At 40.2% G+C, this 22,818-nt stretch overlaps 1 protein-coding gene across 2 annotated transcripts; it reads right to left on the bottom strand.

The window, feature by feature from the left end:
• Positions 1-827: 827 nt before the first annotated feature.
• Positions 828-22,114, bottom strand: IRF6 (interferon regulatory factor 6). Of its 2 annotated transcripts, none has more exons than XM_051998454.1 (8): positions 22,022-22,114; positions 16,241-16,417; positions 11,251-11,455; positions 9,964-10,089; positions 6,345-6,503; positions 3,843-4,232; positions 2,828-2,946; positions 828-1,800 (listed from the first exon to the last, which is right to left on the bottom strand). In XM_051998454.1, exons 2-8 carry the CDS (start codon positions 16,412-16,414, stop codon positions 1,576-1,578), a joined length of 1,398 nt encoding a protein of 465 aa, XP_051854414.1. In that variant the 5' UTR covers positions 16,415-16,417; positions 22,022-22,114; the 3' UTR covers positions 828-1,575. The 2 variants fall into 2 exon arrangements, with proteins under 2 accessions (XP_051854414.1, XP_051854415.1); XM_051998455.1 differs by lacking the exon at positions 22,022-22,114 and adding an exon at positions 21,893-22,000.
• Positions 22,115-22,818: the final 704 nt, after the last annotated feature.

Here is a 22,818-nt window from a genome sequence, read left to right as displayed (position 1 = left end):
GGAAGGCAGCTAGGTGTCATACTGAATAGCACTGGCATTAGTTAGGAAGCCCTGAGTCTGAATTCTGTGTCAGATCAGTAAGTCACATATGCTTTCAACTTCAGTTTCCTCATATATAAAATGAGCATAATAATAGCACCTACCTCACAAGGTAAGAATCAAGTGATATTACATATAAAACCATTTGAAAACGCTAATATACTGTTATGCCTTTGTGTCCCTGGCCCATTTAGTTGATCCAAAATGTTGTATATACTCAGAAGACAAAAACCTTCTTGAAGGCAAGGACTGTTATTTTTCAATTATAGCATCCCTTACACAATGCTTTGACAATAATAGATGCTTAAGAAATGTTTGTTGGTTTAACATTAAGCCTCCTACTATAAAGAATACTAGGAATTCTAAAGGGCCCCTCTGTTGCCATGGGAATTTAATCCTCAAATAGCAGAAGCCCAATCTAACCCACCCACTCCCAAGGTGGCCTTGGACAAAAAGACAAAACCTCCATCCTTCTTCTAGAAAGAATAACCCTGAGCCATCTATATATCAACAACACACATATACACACATATATTTGAGTGATGACAGGGTAAACATAACCCATTCTTCCACCAAATCCTTGAGCTAGCTATTGTCGACAGCTTCCCTTTAGAGGTTCAATTTATGAGACTTTACACACAGGTGACTTTCAGACTTTGGCACCCACTTCTATTTAAATATTGAGCCAGGTTTCTAAGCAACCACAGCTAGTCCCTCCCTCTAGCTCCCCCCAACCTGGCAATTTGCTTTCTAGATGAGCAGGTCAAACAGAGCTCCATCCTGAACAATTAGCACTTGAGGGAAATTTAATGAAAGACAGACGATTTTGGTGGTCCAAGGACAAAGCAATGTAGGGAAACAGGTTTAGAGTTGGAAGACTTTGGATGGCATGTATTTCAAATCCTTTTCTTTTTAAATAAGAAAATTGAGATGTGGAGAGATCAAATAATTTTCCCTGGGTTCCATACACAAGCAGTTAAGTGACAGAGCCAGATATTCAAATAGAGGTTCAATAACTCCCAATCCCAATTCTACTAAACCACTAGTGGGGGCGGGGGTGGGGAGAGAATGTAAGGGAGGACATTCTGTTCTGAGATATTTTTACAAGGGGGAATTCAGTCACTGAGTCATGGAATGTTTGAGTTGGAGGGAACACAAAGATGATTGAGATCAATCGCCTCCTTTTTCATAGAGGCCCAGGGGGATGGTCAAAGTCACATAATAACAAGTCAATAACTTGAGCTTACTCTAGCTTCATGATTTCCATTCTAGGTTCTTTCCCTTATATTAGGCCATTTCAGTTAACTCCAATGGGTGTTTCAAAAATAAGAAATAGGAAATTTATACAATCTGATTTCTGATATAAATTAAAATCGAGTTTTTTAAAAAGCTAGGCAGAATAGGAAACATACAGAAACTATTAACATTGTTATAGAGAGGGGGATAGAGTTAAAAGCCAGTTAACAAATCTGAATAATAAAAAATATCCTTATGTACAATATTTAGAAAAAGGGGAAAGGGCTGCAGCAACCAAGTTCACTGAGCTGGTAGGGCTGGGGTCATATGCATGTTGGGGGGAGGGTTCATGGGAGGCCAGCTTTCCTGGGTTTGGAGGAGGCGGTATAGCTGCTTCAAGTGGGCAACGATATTATCTTTGATATCTGGAGTTGAGATCTGCAGGCGGACGCTGCCACTGTCAAAGGACCGGGTGAAATCGCCAGAAAACATCTCGTAGATCATCCTTGCAACCACTGGAATAACCTGCTCAGGAAACAGAAGACCATGTCTTTTGAGGAAATGGGCTTTTTAAATGCAAAAAGGGAGAGAAGGAGAGAATTGGTGATAGCGATATAAGAAAAGAAAGCGCCTCAAATACAGAGAGGACAGCATCTGGAAAATTGGAAATAAAGGGGTCTCAAGCAGGACAGTTTTGTTATTATTTAATTTACTATGTAACTTTTAAAAAACTGTATGCAAGAGAAGTTCACCAGTTCGTATACAATCTTTTCTAGCCTTTCTTATTGAAATGTCTATGTTTATTAATATTTAAACTCATAACTAGAAAAATTTTATTAATATTTTTTAAATTATAGTAAGAAGATTTAAAGGAAGAACTTTATTTCCAATAAGAAAGACTAGCTAACAGTTGGTCTCTCTTATACAGATCACCTTCAAAGCAGAGATGCTGTCAGCTATGTGAGCTTAATTCAGTGCTATCCTGCCTAGAAGCAAAGGACTTTAAGGAAACATTCAGCCCTAGAAGGGATCTAATAATGCTAAAGATTAAAATTAGGACATGCTATGAATTAGTTCACTAATTTTACTAATTAATTATTTTGCTATTTTTAAACTAATTTTTACTAATTAAGTATTTGCCTATCAACTCTTAGGGGATAATTCTGTTACTTATCTCTGAATTTATCCTCAATATTCCCTGCTCCTTAAAACAATTCAGAAACCTTTATTTTAAGTTCTCTTACAGTACCAAAGGCAAGCTCAGAACTTCATTAGATGTTATTTTTAGTGGTGATGAAGGTAAAACTGGTCTTTTCTGAGCAGTTCTTACTTTCTGACCTTACTTACTTTCAGATTCCTGCAGTCCAAAAGTTTAACCCCTTATCTGTTACTCTCAATATGCTACTATATAGTGGCGTTAAATTAGTTGGGATGGCTGGGCCTTTTTGGGCCCTGATAAGACCAATTCAGAAGATTTACTGGAATGCCCAAATTGTCTTCCCAGGCTCAGAGTTTAGAGAGAGGACTAAAACAATTGCTCAAATTTCCTCACCTGAACCACAATGAGCTTTCTCTCTCGAGGTTTCCCATCAGGCCATTCTTCCCCAAAGCACAAATAGATCTCAAAAGGAGGTTGTTTCTCTATTTGTCCTTTCTGGCGGGCAATGAGTTCTACAGAAAGTAAAATAAAACAAATTCAGCATTTTAGGGAAAGGAAGAGGAGACTGGGGGAAAAAGTGGGGGACGGGGCCTTATGTTCAAATTAAGAGAATCCTAGTAGAATAAAAAAAAAAAAAAAACAGCCATTTCTACCACTTATAGTCGTTTTCATTTTTATCACTTATATCAAATTCCTAAGAATGGAATAAATCATAGCTTTGGGTAGCATATTGGCAAGAAGGTCATTCTAACCTTTCTAGTACAGTCAGGGATGTGACAGAAAGTCAAGATACAAATCAGATCCCAATCATAATTTAGAAGCTAAATTACCTGAGTGATTAAATTACTTTTATTAATCAGAATGAGAATTTCTCTCCCCATTATAGAACGCAGAGATACAAAGTCCCAATACTTTAGACCTGGACAGAATTTTAAAAGAGATTTCAGTTCCTTTTTTCTCCTTTAGGACAGATAAGTACAAGGGAAGAGAGAAGAACTGATCATAATGAAATTGTATGGGGTGTTTAGCAATCTCCCATGTATTCATTAATTTATTCATTCTCTATACTAGGATCACAAGCCTTTCCCACCCCTCCAACCTATTTGCTCCCATCATTCCATAGAAGCATAGACACTACCAGTCACTTGAGCTGGGGTGAAATTTAGGAATTATCAACTAGCCTGTGTTTCCCTCTGACATTTAAGACAAAATTATCATTTATGTTTCTCTCTTCTTATTTTTGCTTTTTATCCCTCCATTCTTCTCCATTCTCTACTTCTGACACAAGCCTTCTTAATAAAATTTCATATTCCTCCCCACTCCTACCAACACTCTCAAATTAGTGAGGAGAGAAGAAGCTCAGGGACAGAAATCTCTGGGGCATTTTTGACTGCTTGGAAAAACTCACCGCTGAGGAAGGTTTCCAGACAGAATAGCTTGACCTTCTTTTGCCGCTCAATCAAGTTGGGGGCTACAAGTGAAGGGGCACATGGCCCAGACCAGTACACCTTGCACTGGCATAATCTGATAGCATAAATGGCATGGCCACTGACTTCCAAAATCAGTCCCCTGTCCATGACATCCAGCAACCTGCTGGTAAACAGCTTCTGCTTCTCATTAGTGATCTGATCTGGCCCAGGGAACTTCACCTGCTCCAGGCTAACAGGACCAAAAAGCTCCTCCTGGTCTGGCATGGGCCCCAGATCACCATAATAGAGTCGGCAGCCCTGAGGGTTGCTCACCGTTGTCTGCCCCAGTTCCTTCCCACGGTATTGGAATTTAATGTCCAAATCAGTCACTAAAAGATAGAGAGGGTATGGTTAGGGAAATATTACCGACTGCTCCACCCCCCTACCAGAGAAACTATGCAAAACCAGCAGGGTCAAGAATTCTATCCCAGACTGGCATCAATAGCTTACTTTCCCATTCCTCTGAACCATGAACAAAAAAAGGAATTAAGATTATCCTTGGAAATTGACTTTAAAAAGGTTCTATCAATCTAACTCAGTTTCAATTGATCAATGATGGACAGAAGCAGCTACACCCAAAGAAAGAACACTGGGAAATGAATATAAACTGTTTGTATTTTTGTTCTTTTTCCTGGGTTATTTCTACCTTCTGAATCCAATTCTTCCTGTGCAACAAGAGAACTGTTCGGTTCTGCAAACATATATTGTATCTAGGATATACTGTGACATATTTAACCTGTATAGGACGGCTTGCCATCTGGGGGCGAGGGCGGAGGGAGGGAGGGGAAAAGTCAGAACAGAAGTGAGTGCAAGGGATAACATTGTAAAAAATTACCCATATATGGATTCTGTCAATAAAAAGTTGCAATTATTTTTTTTTAAAAACGTCTCTATCTTGCCTGAAAAATCTGATCAATGTTAAAGACATTGAATGATTCTAGGGATCAAAGGTAAAAAGCTCAAAATGAAGAATGAGACATCCACCTTTGAACATGAGCCAGTGTAAGAGTTTGTTTCACTTTGTAATCTTATTCAAAGGTTTTCTTTCTTTTTTGTTATTGTTCAGTTAGGGGTAAGGGGAATGGGCAAGGAAGGAAAAAATAAATGCTTGTCAACTGAAAAATAATAATATTTAAAACAATTTTTAAAGACTACCCTGAAGCTCAGATCCTAAAAGCTTGGACCTCTTCTTAGCTCTATCCTGTTATCTCTGCCTCATATATACTGGGTTCTTTTACTAACAGACTTGGACTAGGAAATTAGTTTATATAAACTTGCACATACTATTTCATTTTAAGCACATTGTAGAGACTACGGAGATCAAATTAACAAGCTCACGCATTTGTTCAGACACGCATGTGCTAACATACACATCTAAGCCTCTTAACTGCTGTATTTTTTTTATTAGATCTATGATGTCATTGTTGCAGGGAACTCCCAGTAAATAAACTCCTTCTACCAATACAGATAGACACCTACTAATCAGTCTAATATAGTTGCCTCAGGATACTGAGAGGCTAAATAACTTTCTAAGGACACACAGATGGTATAGGGAAAGTGGAAGGACTTTGGACCAGGAATTTCTGACAGAGATAGAGACAGGTTTTTGTTGGTTTTTTATCCACTATAGAATTTATATCCATTATAGAATTTAAAGCATTTTAAGGCAATGGAAATCAAAGCCCAGATATATATTCCACATATAGAATAGCTGAATCAAACTTATGTCTTCAGACTCCAAATATAATGAGCTTTCTATTCTGCCACATATCAACAATCTATAACTAGGATATACTAGGAACAGATTTCTGTTCCACCTCAGGGTCTGTTTATTAGAAGTTCCAAATTCACCCTGAACTCAAGTGAATTCTCTTCTTATTTAGAAAATAAGTTGTTCCTCTCCTATAGTCAACCCCAAAATAAAGCTAGAGGTAGGGGAAGGAGGGAGAAATAGGGAGGGTAGAATTTATTATTTGGTGAGTTGACCCAATTCAAAATAGGATTTTTCTTGCAGATCATAGCTCTTCCCAAATCCATGAACATAAATAGCCTCCCTAGGTTGATCCAGTCACTGGCCATTAATATCCCTGTCTCTGAAAGGGCCCTGCCCTCCAGTCCTTTAGCTAGCACAGACATGCCCAAGCCTCCTGAGCTACCAGGCAGGTAAGTAACCTGGGGCTTTGACCAATGAGAACACCCACGTCAGCAGGCAAGAATGGCCTGACATTTCTTCAGCATTCTCTATTCCTGGTAAACAGAGCTTGGGTGACTCACCGATCGAAGCTCCAGCCAGCCAGGAGGCCCAGAATTCAGCTGCAAAGGGTGCCTACCAAGATGGCCACTCATAGGCCCTTGAAAAAGTCAGGAAACCTAAGTAGCAGATGTGGTGGGGAGGCAGACTGAATTATGGGCCCCCACGAGCAGCAGAAGAAATCACTTACTTGGGAGAGAGCTGATCCAGAGTTCTGGAGAACTGAAGAAGTCATGTTGCATGGGAGCTGGGGGCACTTCCATCAAGGGCTCTGTTTTGGGCCACACTGCTTCAGGGCTGCAGTTACCCACACTGCAGTTGCCCACGCTGGCTGGCGCCATAGGAGAGCCTGGAACACAGGCAGAAAACACACACACAATGGCCCAAGGCTCCAAGAACTGTAAAACAAGCTCATCACTAGACCCATTTACGAGCCTCAATCAACCATGAAAACAAGCGCTGAACCAGCCCATGGCCTAACAGTCACTAGGCAGGCCTGCCAGGAATGGAATTCCTCTGTTCCTCCTTTCTCTCCTGTCGGGGTCTTAAGTTTTCATGGGATTTTGAGGGACACTGAATATGCTGGCTGAAGAAAAGAAAGAAGGGTTTGCTCAGCAGTGAGACGATGAACAGGAGATGTAGGGAGAGAAAGGTAACGATAAATTCAAATTTTACAACCAAGTAGAATTTTTGCAAAGTTTAAATGGTATGACTTCAATTCTGACGGTCGTGGCTCTCTTCAACAATGGGATGATCCAAATCAGTTCCAATTGTTCAATTATGAATAGGACCAACTACACCCAGAGAAAGAACTATGGGAAATGAGTGTGGACCATAACATAGCATTTTCATTCCTTCTGTTATTGTCCGCTTGCATTTTTGTTTTTCTTCCCACGTTATTTTTACCTTCTTTCTAAATCTGATTTTCCTTGTGCAAGATAACTGTATAAATATGTATACATATATTGTATTTAACATATACTTTAACATATTTAATATGTATTGGACTACCTGCCATCTAGGGGAGGGGGTGGGGGGAAGGAGGGGAAAAGTTGGAACAGAAGGTTTTACAAGATCAATATTGAAAAAGTATCCATGCATATGTTTTGTAAATAAAAAGCTATAATAAAAAAAAAATAAAAGATTAAATGGTATACTCCCATAAAAGGAACTAAAACAATAAACTATTAGACACCAACTTCAGTGTCACAAATTCCATTTTCTCCTATTTGCCATGGCAGAATTTTTGCTCTCCAAGAAAAGGAATTTCTTTTCCTTCCTCAGTCTATCAAATACCTATGTTGTCCAGATAACTGTGTGTGCGCATATGGTGACATCAATGTATTCTATTTATATACAAGAAGCTAATTCCCAAAGAGGTTCCATGGTGAGTCAATCTATGGCCTGAGAAGGGAATCCAGATCTCCTAAGGCTTAGCTTTCAAGATCTAGATAGGAACAGAGTATGTGATAAAAACTGCCCCGCCAAATAAACAAATATTGAGCTCCTACACCCTGGATACGAGGCCATCCCCAAAATCAATTCTACTTATTGCCTAGGTCTCAAAGGTAGCAGTAGTGATAATGCAGACTATAATTTCCTTGTGGGCAGCATCCATGCCATTTTGTAGTTATAACCCCATTATCTAGAACATTGACTGGCAAATGGTAGGTAATTAATTCTTTCTGTTTGATTGAAAAGTGTAAGGGAAAAAAATGGAAAGGGGGAAAAGAAGAGGGAGAATCAATAAAGGAGAGAAAGAGAGGGAGGGAGAAAGATAGAGAGAGAGAGAGGAAAAGGGAAAGAGAAAGGGGAAAGAGAAAGGGAAGCTTAGCTCTATCTTCTTCTAAATAGAGGATTTTCCACTGTCGAAGCTTAGTAACACATCTCCAATTTATAACCTCAGAGCAGGGCTTTTTTTCCCCCCAACATTATCATGTATTTATTTGACCAAATAAATTTTCTTTTCCTTTTTTTTTTTTTAATTATAGCTTTTTATTTACAAGATATATGCATGGCTAATTTTTCAGCATTGACAATTGCAAAACCTTTTGTTCCAATTTTTCCCCTTCTTCCCCTCACCCCCTCTCCCAAATGGCAGGTTGACCAATACATGTTAAATATGTTAAAGTATAAATTAAATACAATGTATGTATACATGTCCAAACCGTTATTTTGCTGTACAAAAAGAATCGGACTTTGAAATAGTGTACAATTAGCCTGTGAAGGAAATCAAAAATGCAGGTGGACAAAAATAGAGAGATTGGGAATTCTATGTAGTGGTTCATATCATCTCCCAGAGTTCTTTCGCTGGGCGTGGCTGGTTCAGTTCATTACTGCTCTATTGGAACTGATTTGGTTCATCTCATTGCTGGAGATGGCCATGTCCATCAGAATTGATCATCATATAGTATTGTTGTTGAAGTATATAATGATCTCCTAGTCCTAGAACAGGGATTTTTAACCATTTTTGTGGTATGGACCCTTTTCAAAGTCAGGTGAAACCTACAGACCTCTTCTCGGAATAACATTTTTAAATATATAAAGTAAAATATACAGGTTCACAACAGAAACCAATTATTTTAAAACATGGTTTTCAAATTTTTTTTTTACCCCTTTGAAAGTCTATATGAACCTCTTATCTAGAATAATATTTCCTAATATGTAAAGTAAAATACATAGAATCAAAATAGAAATCAATTATATTAAAATAGTTTTCGATTTTTTTTAGTTCACAAACTCCAAGTTATAATGAACCACTGAACTAAAGAGTCACTGGCCTTTCTAAGGGCAACCTCTTCAGGATCTTCTGCTAATCCAGGTTTTCCAGATGGTTTCAGGTATCTCATCTGACCAAGGGGGACACAAGACAGCCATAAGAAAATGATGGTTAAAACTTGCTTAACCGGAACCTACTTTAAAAAAAAAAAAAAAAAAAAAAAAAAGCTCCATTTGGCCAGGAGCATTTCAGCAGAGAGTAGAATCTCAGTCTGGCTGACTTGTTTTTGCTAAGCCAAAGGAATGTACAACGGGAGGTTTAGCGGCCTTTCTAGCATCTCACCACTGCATCTGGTTTCCACTAGTCTCTGAACTTAATATGTCTAGAAGGTTAGATCTAAAAGGGATAGTAGAAGAAGAAAAAGCCTATAACATTCAAACAACATTTAAAGTAACATTGATGTCAGCTATGGAAACCTTTCTAAGGTTTCTAAGGCAAAGAAATAGAGCATAAGACCTTATTTATGAGGAAAGAAAATGGGGAAATCAAATATGAAGCAAAAGAAAGTTAAGGCATATAATTTAACATATTTAATATGTATTGGACTACCTGCCATCTAGGGGAGGGGTGAGAGGAAGGAAGAGAAAATTTGGAACAGAAGGTTTTTGCAAGAGTTAATGTTGAAAAAAATTATCCATGCATATGTTTTGTAAATAAAGATATAATAAAAATAATAAATGAATGAATGAATGAATAAATAAATAGAAGAAAGTTAAAGTATCTAACTTCCTCAACTGGGTATAAAATAATCTGGTGTTACTTCAGAAATGTTTTATACTCAAGTAATATTTTAAATAGTTCATAGTAACAGAAACATTCATGAAAAGTTGTTATTAATAATAATAATTTTTTAAAGCCTCACATTTATATAGAATTTTAAGTTTGTAAAGTAGTTTCCTGCTAAGAACTGTTTAAGGTAGGAGTCAGGCAGGGAACATCAAGAGCCCAGATCTGAGAGTAATGAATATTAGTGTTCCCTGGAGGAGGGACATGTCGTCTTTGAAATTTTTTAATTGTCCTTATCACTTACCATTGATGTTCAAGAAAGGGAAGGCATCCTGGATGGGGATGTGAGGTTGAGATTGATCTAGCTCATCTTCCTCGTCCTCATCTAGTTCATTATCCTTCTCATCCCATGGGGCAGACCCTGTGGACCCTATTCAAGGCATAGATATACAAACCTTAAGGATTAAACCTCAGATTACATTTTTTTCCATATGTTTAATTCATTTCCCATCATGATCTACTCCATCTTAGGGGCAAACAGCATAGACTTTGGTTTGGGGAATCAAACTTCAAGACAGATATCTCTCTCCCTTCTTTTTGCCCTCCCTCCCTCCCTTCTTCTCTGTCTCTGTCTGTCATCCACTTACATTGGTCTCAGTGATAATTTTAATACAAGGCATCTCATCTCCCAATTTCTTTGATTATCCCTCATGCCTGGAATGTTCTTCCTCCTCATTTTCATTTCCTGGCTTCCTTTAAGTCCCAGCTAAAATTTGTCAAGGGGTCCTCTGAATTTGTCCTGGTGAGTTACCATATTTATCCTATCTCCTCTAGGACACCTGTCCTGAGCCCCCTTAATTCTAGTGCCTTTTCTCTGTTGATTATCTCCAATTTATGTTAAATATAGTTTGTCTGAACATGATTCTGTCCTGAGCTCCCTTAATTCTAGTGCCTTTTCTCTGTTGATTACCTCCAACTTAAGCTAAATATAGTTTGTGTGAACATGATTCTGTCCTGAGCTCCCTTAATTTTAGTGCCTTTTCTCTGCTGATTGCCTCCAATTTATGCTAACTATAGTTTGTTTGAGTATGATTATTGGCATGTTGTCTCCCCCATTAAACTGTGAGTTCCTTGAGGACAGGGACTGTCTTTTTTCATCCCCAGCTCCTAACACAACGTCAGATACATAGAAGGTGCTTAATAAATGTTTTCTGACTGACTGGAGTCACATATTTCCCCACATCACCTTCACTTCAGCTTGCATTAGCCCTACATGCAGCCTATCATCTGTGTAAATTTTCAGATCTAGATTTTTTTTTTCTTTAAACAATCTCATTTTAATTAAAGAAATGCCCTTTATTTAGACCAAAACAATATCTTCTATCCCACCCCTTCCACTTCCAATCACCTAGAAAACTGGCCATTTATTTTTGTTTGTTTGTTTGTTTTCTGAGTCCCTCTGAGGAAAAAAAAATTGTACCTAAACAATCTTTAGATATTATGAAACTGTCTTAAAAGCTACTATCTCTTTAAGAGTCACTTTAGTCCTTGGCAAACTGCCCACCTTCTCCCAAGGCAACTGGGGCCTCACCTGGGTTAATAATTGAGCCCTGGGGCTGGGGGATATCACAGACTTCGTATATCTTCACCGGGTTCATGGGCACCTCCTTGGTGCCATCATACATCAGGTTGAACTCCCGGCTTTTATTCAGCGCACATCGAAGCTGGGCCTTCCACTTGGCTGGGTCCGGATCATCAACCCCTTCCTGGTATTTCCCAGTTTCTACAGCCCAGGCCTGGTGGGGGCAAAACAGGGAACAGCAGTGAAATCATGCTGCTGTCCAGACCCATCTAAAAGGCCATGTTTCTCACTAACATACTCACCCCAACTGCCTTCCCACTTCCCCACCATCGCAGTCATAGAAGGCAAAGTTGCAGTAGGAAACCTCACCATCCCAGGGCTCCCATCACATTAAAAGTAGAAAATGCACCTCAGCACTCTGATGCTGCCCTCTTTTAGCCTCTGGTTCAAATTAAGGAGGAAAAAAGGTTGGCAGATGAATTCGTAGTGTATTGTTGTTGTTCCACTTTCTTTGCTTTTCAGTCCCATAATGTAAATAAAGTGTTGTCATGACCTAGTGGTCAAAGACTAAATTCCTTCAGGAAGTGAAGAAACAAATATATTCCCTGGGATTCTATTGCCCAGTCACCTACTCTCAGCCCCTACTACTGAGGGTCATGAATCTAAAAGCTCTGTCTTGCTCTAGTTCCCAATTTCCTATCTTTTCACTAGTAAAAGAACGGGTTGGACCAAATGGCCTTTTCAAGCTCTAGATTAGTGAGCCAATGATCTCGTCCAGGATTTTGGCAGAAAAAGCTCCTTGGGGTCATGTGCCCTTTTCTTACCAGCACCAAGACAATACCTGGCACATAACAAGAGCTTTAATAAATACTTGCTGAATTTTTAGACAGGACCAATGTGGGTATTTGTTTCGCTTGACTAAGCATCTACATCTTGTTACAAAGCTTCTGTTTTTCTTTTTTTCAATGAGCATGGGGTGAGGGGGAGAGAAAACACATCCTTGATAATTTTTTTAAAAATCAAAGTCATAACAAAGAAGAGATTTTTTTTTAAAAGCCCACATCCCCACAAATTTATACTTGTTGCCTAACTATCTATCAGCTTCTATCAATCCTATCTGCTCAATGTCTAAACCTAGCTTCTTTTGAGAAAGCTCAGTGGGCCCTTGACAATATGAATTTGATTATGGATATTGCAAGAACATTTCCCAGGCAAACCAGAAGAAATCAAGACAAAGAACACCTCAGAAGAGAATTATATCATCCCCTGTCTCGGACCAAGTCTATGCAATTAGAAATAGAAAGGAAAACCAAGATTCCTTCCAGTAAACTAGCTAGTATATTTACTTTTTCCTTAATATGTCCCTTCTCTCTCCATTACTAAAACCTGAAGTTTTCCCCATGAATATCTCAGTTTTGGGTCAAATTCAAAAGAACTAATCATTTGACAAAAACACTAATATGGAAAAAACATTCAAATACAAGTCTCAAGCTAGTAAAGTTTACTAGATTAATACTTTCTTCTGTGTGTCTGCTGACTTGGATCAAAGGAAGTTCTAGAGTGATAGGGAGCAGATGTAGTTGTAGCTACAGACATAAAATAGATATACAAAAAGCGTCAAGAGATTGGATATGAACAGGAAAACATCTCCAAGGATTATCTTATCCTATATCTCTGGTTTAGAAAGGCCTGCAGCTCTTTTCTGGTCCAGAATAATGGCTTTTTGTCATAGTTTTAAAGATGGGGAGAGGAGAGAGAAAGTCAGTCACCCTAATCCACATGTCTAATACTCATAAAGTTCTTTAATCTAAGCATCTTCTTCATCAATTAGGAATAGCTGAACAAATTCTGATATATGGATGCGATTGGATAGCAATATGCTGTAAGAAATGATGAAGGAAGAAATCTAGGAAGAGTTGTATGAATTGATATAGAGTGAAGTGAGAAACACCAAGAAAACAATTTATATAATAACCACAATAAAGACAAACAACACTGAATAAATTAAGAACTCTAATCAATAAAATAATTAGCTACAATTCTAGGTAAGGTGATACACTGGATAGTGCTGGGCCCAGTCAGTAAGATCTGAGTTCAAATCTGCTTTCAGATATTTCTAAGCTATGTGATCCTGGGCAAGTCACCTGATCGGTTTGCCTCAGTTTCCTCTTCTATAAAATAGGGATAATAATAGCACCTATCTCCAAGGCTCATTACAAAGACCAAATAAGATAATATATGTAAAGCACTTAGCACAGTGTCTGGCACATAGCAGGCATTATATAAATGTTGGCTATTGTTATTAATTTTAGAATATCCATAAATTTAGAATATCCATTTGGACATGACCTATGCAGGTGTTTTTGTTTTTTTTTTAATTTCATTTTTTAAAAAGCCTTTATTTTTCTTTTTTGTTTTAAGGGAAAGGGGTAGACTTTTGTTAAATTTTAAAAAATTAAACCACAACCCTAAAAAGTCATATAACAACCTTCTGCGGAGGTTTAGGATTATCTCCTCATTCTACATTCAGGTACCAATTTCTAAACCTAGAAATATTATAAATTCTTTAACTCTTCCATTCTTTACCACAAATGAGAGAGGAAGGAGTCTGCGTCTTGTTCCATCCTCTGAACCTCAGCTGGGGACCATCCTTCCTGATTTTCCTAAGCCTGTTTCCTATTATTCAATGGGAATTGTGAGATGGACAGGTTGGGCAGAAGAAATACCACTTTTCTCAACCTCCTCACAGAGCTGCCTCTGACCTCAATTCCTACCTTAGCCACTAAAGCCTACTGTCCGAAGCTAGGCAGATTTGGGCACAGATTGTGAGAGTCTCAGTGGGTGACTTGTATGCTACTCAGCACTCACCTTTCTGTTCATATCCAGTCTCCTGACCCTTTTCTTCCCATGTCCATGTCCACAGCTGCTCCTACCACATGTTCTCTATCTCTCCAGAACCTCCAAGGATCCAAGTCAGCAGACACCCAAGAGTAAATATAAATCTAGCAAAAGCATACTACTCAAATCACTCTACCTCTTGAGCTCTGTTTTCCCACCAGTAAATGAGGAGGTTGGACAAAATGAGCTCAAAAGTTCCTTCCAGTTCCAAGGCTATGATCCCCAAATGGTCAAGGTCCTTAGGTTAGAAATCCTTGACTTCCTTCAGTTTCTTTACTCCTCCAAAACTACAGGGATATGAGAAATAGGAGACAATAGAGGCGAGCTTTCATTCATTTCCTACTCCAATGCTTTTTGCAGGACCCTAGGTTCTCAGAGGCTGTGTCAACAGAGCAGAGGGCAAGCTCTGGCAGGTCCTAGCCAAGCTAGAAAAACTATGAACATGACTGTAGAACCAGATTGTGAACCTATCATCAGAGTTCCGATGTAGCTAAATCAGAAAGGGCTGACCATCAACTGATGATGTGGAGGAAGTACAGAAATGCATGAAGATAGTCCACTGAAATTATTAGGGAATAAAGACTGAGTATGAAGGAGCGATAATCTTGATTAGCAGAGTGAACATCCACACCAACAAAATCATGGAACTTTCGATATGTGTAATGGAGGTAAAAAGCACTTGGCAATTTGGACCTAAGACGCCAAGGACATCTCCCATAAATGTGTCCAGTCTCACTCTTTCTGGACTCAATGGTATCTCATTACTTATTCCATTCCTAAGAGCTGAAACCCAAGACACAATTACAGCTTTCTAAATGTTCAGGGAACCTGGTACTCTGAAGAAAGACCCCCATTCCAAGAGACAATTATTGTCATGCTTTTAGGCTCCTCCCCAAGTCCCCCCTCACATAGTGTGCCCAAAGTACATGAAGACAAACCTAGTAAAAAAGGCCTACTTTCTACCACCTACCACACAACAAAGTCTGAGTCCTAATAAAGACCATTCACTGTATGGTGAATGCCCTTTCTTCCAGTGCCTACCATGGCCTGACATTCAGAAAATAACCCAGTTATAGAACAAATCTACAGAAAAAAAATCTACAGAAATCTAGGTTAGGCCAGATTAATTCAATTTATTAAAAAAGAAAGAAAGCAACAAACAAACATGGGGCAGCTAGGTGACACAGTGGATAGAATAGAAAGGGTCCAATAGTCCTATAATTTCATCTTCACTGGGAACTTCATAAGTAGGACACAGAGATTAAATGCCTTGTCCATAATCACACAATTATTATGGCTCAAAAGGCAGGACTTGAATCCAGATCTTTCTGGCAAGCCCTTTATCTACAACATTGCCTCCTATCTTCAGAATGTTCTTTCCTATACATGGAATACTTTTCCCCTAACACAGCTTTGGAACTCATTTTAAGGGACCACATGTAGCTCTGACATTAAATAGGTTGGCTAATAGAAGGTAGCATCATACATGTCTGCTTACCTTTATCCCTAGTCCACCTCAGGATTTAGTGAATAGAAAAGTGAAGGAATATTCCTACCTTTACAGTACTTCTCTAAAAGCCATCTGACCTAATATTAAAAAAAAAAAAAAAAAAAAAAAACCTAATCACAAGCAAACTAAATAAAAGGCAGACCAAGAGGTGAGTTTATTTAGTAGCTGATCTGGGAAAAATCATCACCAACACTAAAAACAAAAACAAAAACTAATCACACTCCTAGTTTAAAAGGTTTTGGGTCAGGGGAAAAGTCATTAAAAAAGAATGTCTGAGTTCCTAACAGGTAGGATGATTGTTGCCAATGGGTCCACATCATTTTAAGTCATTCAGAAACAAGTCAAGTCTGACCCATCAATTTAGACAGATCTGACCCCTTTTCTTCAGTGGTAAGATCTAGATACCTCTGATAACCAGCAATGGCAACCCAACACATTTAATCTTCTGATGTTATTTTGAGCCCGTTAATGTTGATCATAATACATGCAAATAGGTATATTTTCATAAACTCAGAAGAAATTTTTATTTTAGGGTAGATGATACCGAAATAAAAGAAATGGAGAAATCTAAAGGGGTTTAAACGTTTTTACCTTGAAGATAGTATTTTCCTCCTCGTGTTGTGGGCTATGTCGGGTTGCATGTTTCCAGGGAATCTGGAAGCGTTTGGATTCTCTATGTAGCCAAATAAGCCCAGGGTACATGCCGCTGTCCACTTGGGCCACCAGCCAGGGCTTCAGCCGGACTCTTCGGGGTTGGAGAGCCATGATCTGGTTTGAAGGAGAGGGAAAAAAACAAACCATGAGAATTAGGCCAGTCACTGGGAGCCAGTCCCAGCTACTATTCACTCATGATAGTTAGAGCTGCAGTTTCATCAGATTAAGGTACAGAAACCAAATATGGGAATAAACCATGCCAGGTGGGAAAGAAAGAAAAGAGGTTAAAAGGTTCTTTTGATTCTTATTCCAAAGCCATTTATACTTCATGTGCTAGCCAAATCAGACTTATCATGCAAGCAGATCACATTTCTGCTTCTATTTAAATCCTGCCACAGAAAAATAAAAGGTGATGTCATCCCTGCTGGAACACAGAAAGCCTTCCTGAAGCACCTACCACAAGTGGAAGGGAGACTGCTGCTTGACAATCTCACCTCAGAACATAGGAAAGTAAGGTTTTAGAAACACAAAGTGGGAGAGAAGGAAAGTAAAGAGGGCAACAGCCTGCATTTTAGCAAGAGAACTGAAAGAAAAAGAAACATTTAAGAAAATAAGAGGGCCCCAGCAGGGAAAAAAGGGAAGAGGAAGAGGAAGCACAGGAAAGAATACTAGATTCCAAAGTCCTCACTTAAACTAAATTTAGTATTCAATTCTCCCATACGAATTCAGCAGTCCCAGGCCTGCAAGTCTCCTTCCCTTCATCTTAGCTACTCACCAGGATACCATGCCAGGAATAATAATAGCTGACATTTACATAGGTTTTAAAGTTTACAAAGCACTTTCCTTGCATTATTTCATTAGAGCCTTGCAATAATCACTAAAAATAAGAAGTACAAGTATTATTATCTTCAATTTACAAATTAAGGAAACTAAGGTTAAATGATTTTGCACAAGGTCACCTAATTAAAGTTGATTCAATTCAATTCAACAAGCATTATTAAGGGCCTTTTACCTATCAAACATGGTTAAGTTCTAAAGTTGCAAAACAAAAAACCAAAATTAATTCTATGCAACTGAGCTTCAAACCCAAGTCTCCCTTGATTGTAAGTCTGGAGAAGTTCATCTCTCCGAAGACCCATATCTGTCCTGAGAAAAAAGTCACAGCAATAGGACCATTATGATTCATGCAGAAACATCATGGAGGGTTCTGCTCTTCCCCAGACAGAGGAAGAATACTGGAAATTTGGAGAGCAGATAAAAACCCAGTTCCTTTGCCTAACAGCAACTATTAAACACTACATTTGCCACCCCCAGAGAACTAGCAAAAGTCATTCATACCCTAAATCATCCCACACCTTCCTAACCTAGGTAGGCCTATAAAGGTAGGCCGGCAGCATCTGTGAGAACTGAAACCAGCTGGTCTGCAGCAACTAAGCAGAGTAAAGTCTGCAATCGATTCTCAAAAAAAATTTATTGGCATGATACATTACAACATGACAACCCAAGTCAACAACAGGAAACAGACAAGCCTGAGTCAGAAAGCCAGGGAAGAAAGAATAGTTTGAACAATTTTTGATGGATTGTAGTTGTGTTTTTGTATTTTTGAGGAATGATAGTGGGAGGTGATTATTTTAAAATCATCGATTTTAACCTCATTTTACAGATGAAGAACTGAAGCTCGCAGAGATTAAATGACTTGGCCAGTATAGAATATTGCGCATATTGTCAGAAATATTATACATGCTGACTGATTTTGCCGAACTTTTTTTCTTTTTTCTAATAGAGGCAATCGGCTTCCTTTCTCTTTAAATCTTTGTTACAAGAGATGACTCGATGGGGAAAGGAGATAGAGGAATATACAGAAACAAATGTGCTGTAAAAATAAAAGACATTTAAAAAGTCTTTGGCAAAACCATCTTCTGACTCCAGGTTCAGCAGAGTTTCCACTGTACCTCCTGGCATCTCCCTGAGTGGTTCCATCTCAAGTTCCCAACCTCTGATGGAAGCTGCTCTGCACACAACAGATCGGGGTAGAGAAGAAGGAGATGGGGGAGGAAAAGGAGTAGTCATCCTCACACCCAGAAAGATTTCCTGAATCAGTTAGAAACCAAACTGACTGACTCAGCAGAAGGCACCCACTCGAGAGGAGCTCAGCACAAAACAAGACAAGTAGGGTCCCAGACCCTACCTGCTACCAATTCCTTTCCCCTATGCCAGATTCCTTAATACCCCAAGTTCAACTTGGCCATAATGGTCACTTTAAAAAACAGGCGCCAGACAAAACAGGGCCAGTACTCATCATGAACCTTCTGACCCAGTTACCAAGGTCTTGTAACTGGAACCTTTTGAATGAGTGATAGGATAACTCAAAGCCTTAACTTAAGGGAGTAAGGAGAGCATTTAACCCCTAAATGTCCCTTTCCCCTGGAATCCTGGCTTTGGGATTGGGGATGAGGGGGGTGGGGAGAGGGGGAAAGAGGGTAAAGAGGAAGAAGTGGTCAAACTAGGAGATTCACAAGATTTAAAAGTAGAAAGGACAAATGATCTCATCTAACCTACTCAGTTTAGAGATGAGAAAATTGAGGGAATACCCAGAGTGATTAAGGTAAGAGTTAAGTAGTCAAGCCAACTCAAACCCAAGCCTTCACCCATTGAACCCACTGCTTTTAAGAACTCCAAAAATGTAAATTTCCCCAATGTGGAAAATAGTCTTGTTTCATAATCAGCTGTGTTATCCATACCGAAATGCAGATAGATCACTGAAAATTTTTCAACAATTCTTTTTATAATATTAGCAGATTTTGTTTTTGAGCCTGAAATGGCATCTATCTCCTGATCATCAACTTTCATGAAAAGGGACTAATCTACAATTCAATAAGTAAAGGGCACTGTACCCAGAGAACTAACTTCAATGTGTGTTTTTGTGTGTTTTTTTTTTTGGGGGGGGGGCGAGTAATAAAGGAGGAAAGGATAGAACCAGCTGCCCATGAAGATCAGTGCTCAAAATCAGGAGCCCCATGTTCCTGCATTCAACCAAGGGAGATGATACACACTCAAACTCCCTTCCAGGGTCGTGGCAAAGGCTCCTTTTGGGATAACAGCCTGTGCCAATATCTCTCTACCTTGAAGATCAAAGCCTCCGTAGGTAGACTCACAAGTCCCTCAAGCACACCCTCTCCAAACAGCCCACCTCTTCCAGGAAGCCATGTAAATTTTCTCTATCCGTCAAACACAGATCACTTCAAATAAGGACCACAATTACAAGAAGAAATAGACATGGGAGAAATTCAGGTGTGAACAGGCTAAAACAAATCCCTTTCTCTTCCTGAAGTACATTCCTCCTCAACCTTCATGTCCATGTCATTTAATAAATAAGTCTTAATCAGCAGAGAACCACAAGGATTCCAATACTAGAAAAGGAAATGGAAGAAACAGCTAAGAGAGAGGATGATCATATCTGATCCAAAACTTCCCCTTAGAGAAGGTTATCGTGCAAGAATTCAGTTCCAAACTACCTCAGCCCACCAGGAATAGCCACCCATCCCAGATCAGAGAAATCCTGTGCTTAGTATCTCCTGCTGCTCAAATGTAGGTCTTGCTCCTCCAAAGGCAAGCACTTAAAGCAACTGTGAACTGGAAAAAACTTTAAAGGTCACATAGCCTAAGCCCCTTCTGTAATAGATAGGGAAACTGAGGCGTAGGGGAAGTCAAGTATCTTATTAAGATCAAGATTACTGAGGTGATAAATGACCAAGCTGGATTTGGAACTTAGTTTCTTAAACTACAAATCCGGCTCCTTGCCCTATCCCACAATAGTGGGCACCCAAAGGTATCCATTTTACCACTCCAGCCAGACTTTCCTTCAATATTGCCTATATAACTGTGCATTTGTACATGCACATTTCACAAAACCTCCTCCACCTTCATCAAGACTAATTCTTAGAGAAGTTGCTCCTAAGACCAAATCTCTAGCTAATTGAAAAAAAAATGCCTGGAAGACAGATTTTTTCATTGTATAAAATGTATTAATATGCCCTGTTTATCTGAAGTCCTTTAGCGGTGAGATCTCCTATTCCTGGACAGATACACAGGGGCATTGCTTCACTTTGTTCAATTATTCCCCAACTACTCTTTCCTCAAAATAATTGTTGAACTCTAAAATCACACAACTTTGGCTGAACTAAGAGATATGGAGGGCAATAGGGAGGAGATCATCCAGGGGTGGGTCCTCCAGCATGAACCAATACATCTCTTCACAACACTTACCCCAAAGGCACAGGACAGAAAGTGGGAAGGGAAAAGGAAAGAAACATTCCCTTCTTCACCAGAGGCAGATAAGACTGTATACCCTCTTTCTCTCCTCTGATGTTGCCATCCCTCTAATATAATCCCTTATCACCTCCTGCCCTGATTACTGCAACAGTTTGTTCAAATTCATTCTCCATTTTGCCATTAAAAATTATTTTCCTATAGCAAAGCTCCAAACATCATGTCCCCACTATATGCTCAGTAAACTCCAGTGGCTCTATTACCTCCAAGAGCAAATACAAAATGCTCTGTTTGATATTCAGGAAATCCTTTATGATCTACCCCTCCTATCTTTCCAGTCTTCTTCTTATATTTTACTTCCCAGCACAATACTCTGATCCTATGATTGGCCTCCAGCCTACCCCACAAAAAATTCATCACTCTGTTCCCAGGATTTTTCTGGTATGAGCTGTCCCTCCTCAATTCTGACTCCTGACTTTCCTTTTAGTCCCAAATAAAATCCCATCTTCCAAAGGAAGCCTTCCTCTTTATTCCAATGCCTTCCCCCTAGTCTGTAGATAGAGATATATGTATATATGTGTACATATGCATATATATATATTCACATATGTTTGCATGTTCTCTAACTCATTAGACTGTAAGTTCCTTGAAGACAAGAACTGTCTTTTGCCTCTTATTGTATGCCGTTGCTCAGTATACTGTCTGGCACAAAGCAGGCACTTAATAAATGTTTATTGATAGTCTTTCTCCTGGATTCCGATGATCCCTCTCCACTTCCCAACTCTTTCCCTCTATCTCTAAGGAAGAGGGCCACACCTCCCCCTCCCTATCCCCCACTCCCCTTTAAAAAAAAAAAAAAAAAGGCACCACACCCGGCCAATTCAGCCTCTCCCTCTGTGGCACCTGGTTTGGCCACTGGAGCCTGTCTGTGGGTGTTTCCCAGGCCCAAGGCAAGGGACCAGGGAATGTCAAAACAACAGAAAGGGAAATAACCTGTCACTGGACCTCTTTCCTCCACATACCCCACATCTCCCGAAAATCAAAACTTTGGAAGAACAGCTTCGGAAACCCCCTCCCCGGAGCTTGGAGCCCAGCGGCTCAGCGAGTACAAGAGAGAGCCCCCTGACTGTACCAAGTGAGGGGCCCGGGAGTGGGACGGAGACATGTCCCACTTCAGTGAGGAAAGAGATAGCTCCCTCTCTGGCTCTAGAACCAGCCCATTTTTACCTGGACTACAAAAGTGAGCATTTGGCCCTATCCCCAAAACTAGTCCCCCTCCTCGAGACTTTGTGCACCCCACCCCCACCCCACTGCACTCACCGGCTCGTGGGGGAGCCGGTGCTTCCCTCTTTTTTCAACCTAGTGCCCCCAAAGTGGACGTCCCGGTCCCTTCTCTTAACCAGCCCCAAGAACGGACTGGCTCTCCAAACAGAGTTCAGCTAAGCTCACCCGTCACCACTGCGCTCCAGGCCGACCGAGGAGACTGGTGGCTGGCTCTGTCCGGGCGGGGACTCCAGGTTCCGCTCCCAGTCCCACACCAGCCCTTACCTGCCCAGCCCAGGTGCGAGGAGCTCACGTCACCGCCGCGGTCCCTCCCCACCCCCTCCCCGCAGCCCGGTAGCCCAAGCCCCGCCCCCGGGCACTGGGATTGGCTACGCCGCCAGGAATGTGATACTTCGCGTTCCACCGCGGTCTTTTTCCCTCCCTCCTGCTTCGATCCGCCCGGGGCTGGGGAAAGTCCCAGACTTAGGGTCCGCTCCTTTGTACCACGAGCTGGTACTCTTGGAACATAGAAAGGTCCGCGAACCCTCAGCAAAGTTCTTCTGCAGCCGAGCCATTCCCTGAACTTCAGCCATTACCTGTTGGTATGCGTCACAGGCTCAGTGGGCAAGTCTTTAAATCTTTAGGAGGGGCAGGCCCTCAAATCAAAATCTGCAATTTACAATTCCCCAACTCACCCTAACCCCGCGCCTGGTCTTTTTCGTATCTGGGACTTAGTCCCAACCTCAGCGGTTCAAAACTAAATCCGTGGGAATAAACGATCTGAGTGTGGACACCGGAGGAAATGGTCATTTACTCTGGAGCAGAGGGTGTGGCAACTAGTAAAGCCGTCCTTGGGGGATTGGGCGCTATTAGTTTGAAGTGAAAGTTGCTAAAAGACAGTCTTAAGTCTTCTGGATTTGCTTTAGGACACTGCCTGCTCAAACCAGGGAAACGTAGCAAGGCTCTCCGCTCAATTCAAACAT

This window comes from Antechinus flavipes, chromosome 4 (assembly GCF_016432865.1).
Source record: "Antechinus flavipes isolate AdamAnt ecotype Samford, QLD, Australia chromosome 4, AdamAnt_v2, whole genome shotgun sequence".
Taxonomy (NCBI): Eukaryota; Metazoa; Chordata; class Mammalia; order Dasyuromorphia; family Dasyuridae; genus Antechinus; species Antechinus flavipes.
The sequence above is the reverse complement of the archived record's forward strand: the minus strand, read 5'-3'. Positions and strand labels throughout refer to the sequence as shown.

Excerpts from the sequence above, each read along its gene's own strand:
- IRF6 (XM_051998454.1), bottom strand. The coding sequence starts at position 16,414 with ATGGCTCTCCAACCCCGAAGAGTCCGGCTGAAGCCCTGGCTGGTGGCC. Across the intron at positions 11,456-16,240 it reads AGGAAAATACTATCTTCAAG|GCCTGGGCTGTAGAAACTGG; the intron begins GTAAAAACGTTT and ends TGCCCCCACCAG. Across the intron at positions 6,504-9,963 it reads CCCTTTCTTGAACATCAATG|GCTCTCCTATGGCGCCAGCC; the intron begins GTAAGTGATAAG and ends CCTGTGTTCCAG.